This window comes from Ixodes scapularis, unplaced genomic scaffold (assembly GCF_016920785.2).
Source record: "Ixodes scapularis isolate PalLabHiFi unplaced genomic scaffold, ASM1692078v2 PGA_scaffold5__190_contigs__length_132052651, whole genome shotgun sequence".
NCBI lineage: Eukaryota > Metazoa > Arthropoda > Arachnida > Ixodida > Ixodidae > Ixodes > Ixodes scapularis.
The window spans coordinates 32620801-32623428 of NW_024609880.1; the positions used below are offsets into that span (position 1 = coordinate 32620801).

A 2628-nucleotide genomic window follows, 5' to 3' on the forward strand; every position below is an offset into this window, starting at 1 on the left:
ATATCATCCAGTTCAGGTTGCCAAAACAACTCACTAAGCGCGTGATGCAGCTGCGACAGTCAAGTAGGAACCGCGCCCAGTGTGCGAATACAAGAAATTGTAAAAGACGAAGTGTTCAGAAATCTTTTTGTTTTAAGCTCGAAAGACGACAAAAAAGAAGTCACCGGCAAGCACTTCTGGATATTGAGTTGCATAGCCTGTTCTCGAACGTACAGCGTTTATGGCTGTTGAAAACGCGGCAAGGGACCTCGCCATCAATGAGTATCAGGACCACTCTTTTGGCGGAGAATCCTTGTGTAAAGCGTGCGGAAGCCGCTGGACCAGCCTTAGCGAACCCAGGGTCCAAGAGCCAGCCGATTGGGAGCCTTCTCCGTTTCTGCCTGGACCACTGCTGCCTCTCCTAGAACGCTACCCGGAAGCGCGCATCCTCCTGAATGCGTTGCCAATTTCTGTGTGTCATTGCACGACTGTCTTCTGCGTTGCTGTAGCCCTCGTAGTCATGTTCTCCGTCGCCTTAGCGCTCCAGGTGTACATCATGCGCAACACCACCTACCACGATAGCGTCTTGTTTCAGACTGATGACGATGAGGATCCTCCAAGCGCACACCACGTATCACTGAGGCCCAGCTCACCGCCGAAGTTGGAGCCAACTCGGCCGTGGAAGATCAATCCAGTCAGCGCTTCGCGGCCTCTACTATCTTCCAATCGGTTTCACATTTACTGGCAGTATCGAGAAATTCCCGACCGCTCGGACCCTGACTACGAATGGCAACCGATGGACACGACGACAACGAGGCCTCAATTCATCCGCGACTTCCCGCTCCTCCCTGCACGGGATTACATGGGTCGGCGCAAGAGCGTCTGCATGTTCCACGCGGCAGGCTCCGGGCGTATGCGCAACGGCATCCGCTACAAAGCGTGGACGTTCCCATACCACCTGTGCACGCACGTTGTCTACTGCTGCGCAGGCATCTCGAAAGAGCTGAAAGTTACGTCCAAGTACTACGACGTGGACATAGGTGAGGGTTCTCTGGCCACGTTCGCCTCCATGAAGGAAAGAAATCCCCACTTGCGGATCTACATTGGGCTCGGTGGAGAGGACAGGGACTACGAGGGCTTTTCCCACATCGCCGACAGCATAGATGCAAGGCAGCAGTTCGCTCAGGCGGTCACAGACTGGATACGACTCTTCCGCTTTGACGGCATGGTGCTCTACTGGAGGTTTCCCTTCCTTGACCAGAAGGACAAGGTGGTGGATATGATGCGAAATCTACGGAGGATACTTCTCCGTGCCAACCTCACCACGGGACTCGTAGTGCCTCTCGATGCTCTCCTCGGAGAAAGGTTTAACATCTTGGAACTTGCTCGTATCCTGGACGATTATACCATCCTCGTCGATCCCACGGAGGTTCACGGTGTCGCTTACGATTCCACGTTCGTGCCCCTTCGAGACTCGACGGTCGGTACGTACGCTGGTCTTTTCATGCGAACCTTGGAGAACGTGCACGGACAAATGCGTGACGGCCGCTTCAAGCTGTGCTACCTGCTTCCCGTACACGCGCTGTCCTTCACGCTCGAAGAGTCAGCCCAGTCAGAAATCGGCGCTCCAACCCGGGGTCCTGGAGAGCCCGGAGTCAGCACGGATCAGCCCGGGCTATTGTCTTACGATGAAGTGTGTGGCGAGCGCTGGGATCGGGCGCGAAGGGTCAACTACGGCGTCATCGGCACCAGGGTCAACCAGTGGGTAGTGTTTCAGAACAGGTCCTCTCTTCGAGAGCTCATCACTCAGCTGGGACTGGTTACGGGGTCAGCCAAGTGCATCGGTGTCTGGGACCCTTCGTGGGACGATTTTTCCGGCTTTTGTGGGGAAGGGCCTTACCCGCTCACCAGGGCCGTCTTCTCTAAGGTGATAGGTAGGAGAATTCTGCCCTTTACGACCACGAAGTCCAGGTACATTCTCTGACTGCGTTGATATGGAGTTGATTCTTACCGTAGTTGCGACATTCATCGCGATGCGATCGCCGATTCTTTGAGACGATGTATCAGTACTATGTTTATACCTTATTGAAGTGTGTGTTGTGGCATAGTATGGCGCCGGAAATAACTGAGAGACACGAATGAACGACTACCTTGTTTCATGAAACGCATAACGCACATTTTTTGGCATTTGTTTAAAACTTAATTTCCGTCTTTACGTTCAAATTTACTCCGTTTGGTGACACCGACGTGCCAACCGAAATCTGCTGGTGTGCACTTTATTTTCTTCTGACAACGACTCCATTCGATGAAGTTTATCACTTTACTTATTTGCACGTATTGTAACATTTGCAGGTATCTTTTTTATATGTATACCTTTCTCCTAGGGGATGCCGATTTGTTAAAACACCAGGAGTGTTTTTCTTTTTTTTTTTATGCTAGGCGGGTTTCATTTTACTGTGGGGAAAAAGCCTTCCAAATTTAGCCCGGAGAACTACCGACAGTCATCTCGACTTTCGCCGTCTTTCACTTTAATTTTCAGTTCTCTTTTGTGTCGTCCAATGTTTCATTCGCTATGACATATGCGAAACTTAACACGACGCTGAGCGGCGAAAAAAACGTCGTTTTAGAGTCTCGGGTGTTTTTTGTCTG

At 51.5% G+C, this 2628-nt stretch overlaps 1 protein-coding gene across 1 annotated transcript; it reads left to right on the forward strand.

Moving 5' to 3' along the window:
• Positions 1–499: 499 nt before the first annotated feature.
• LOC121047365 (chitinase-3-like protein 1) lies at positions 500–1963 on the forward strand. Its single transcript, XM_040502542.2, has one exon. The coding sequence runs from the start codon at positions 500–502 to the stop codon at positions 1961–1963; it is 1464 nt and encodes a 487-aa protein (XP_040358476.2).
• Positions 1964–2628: the final 665 nt, after the last annotated feature.

What these genes read in the sequence shown, in the direction of transcription:
- LOC121047365 (XM_040502542.2), top strand. Translation starts at nt 500, where the DNA reads ATGTTCTCCGTCGCCTTAGCGCTCCAGGTGTACATCATGCGCAACACC.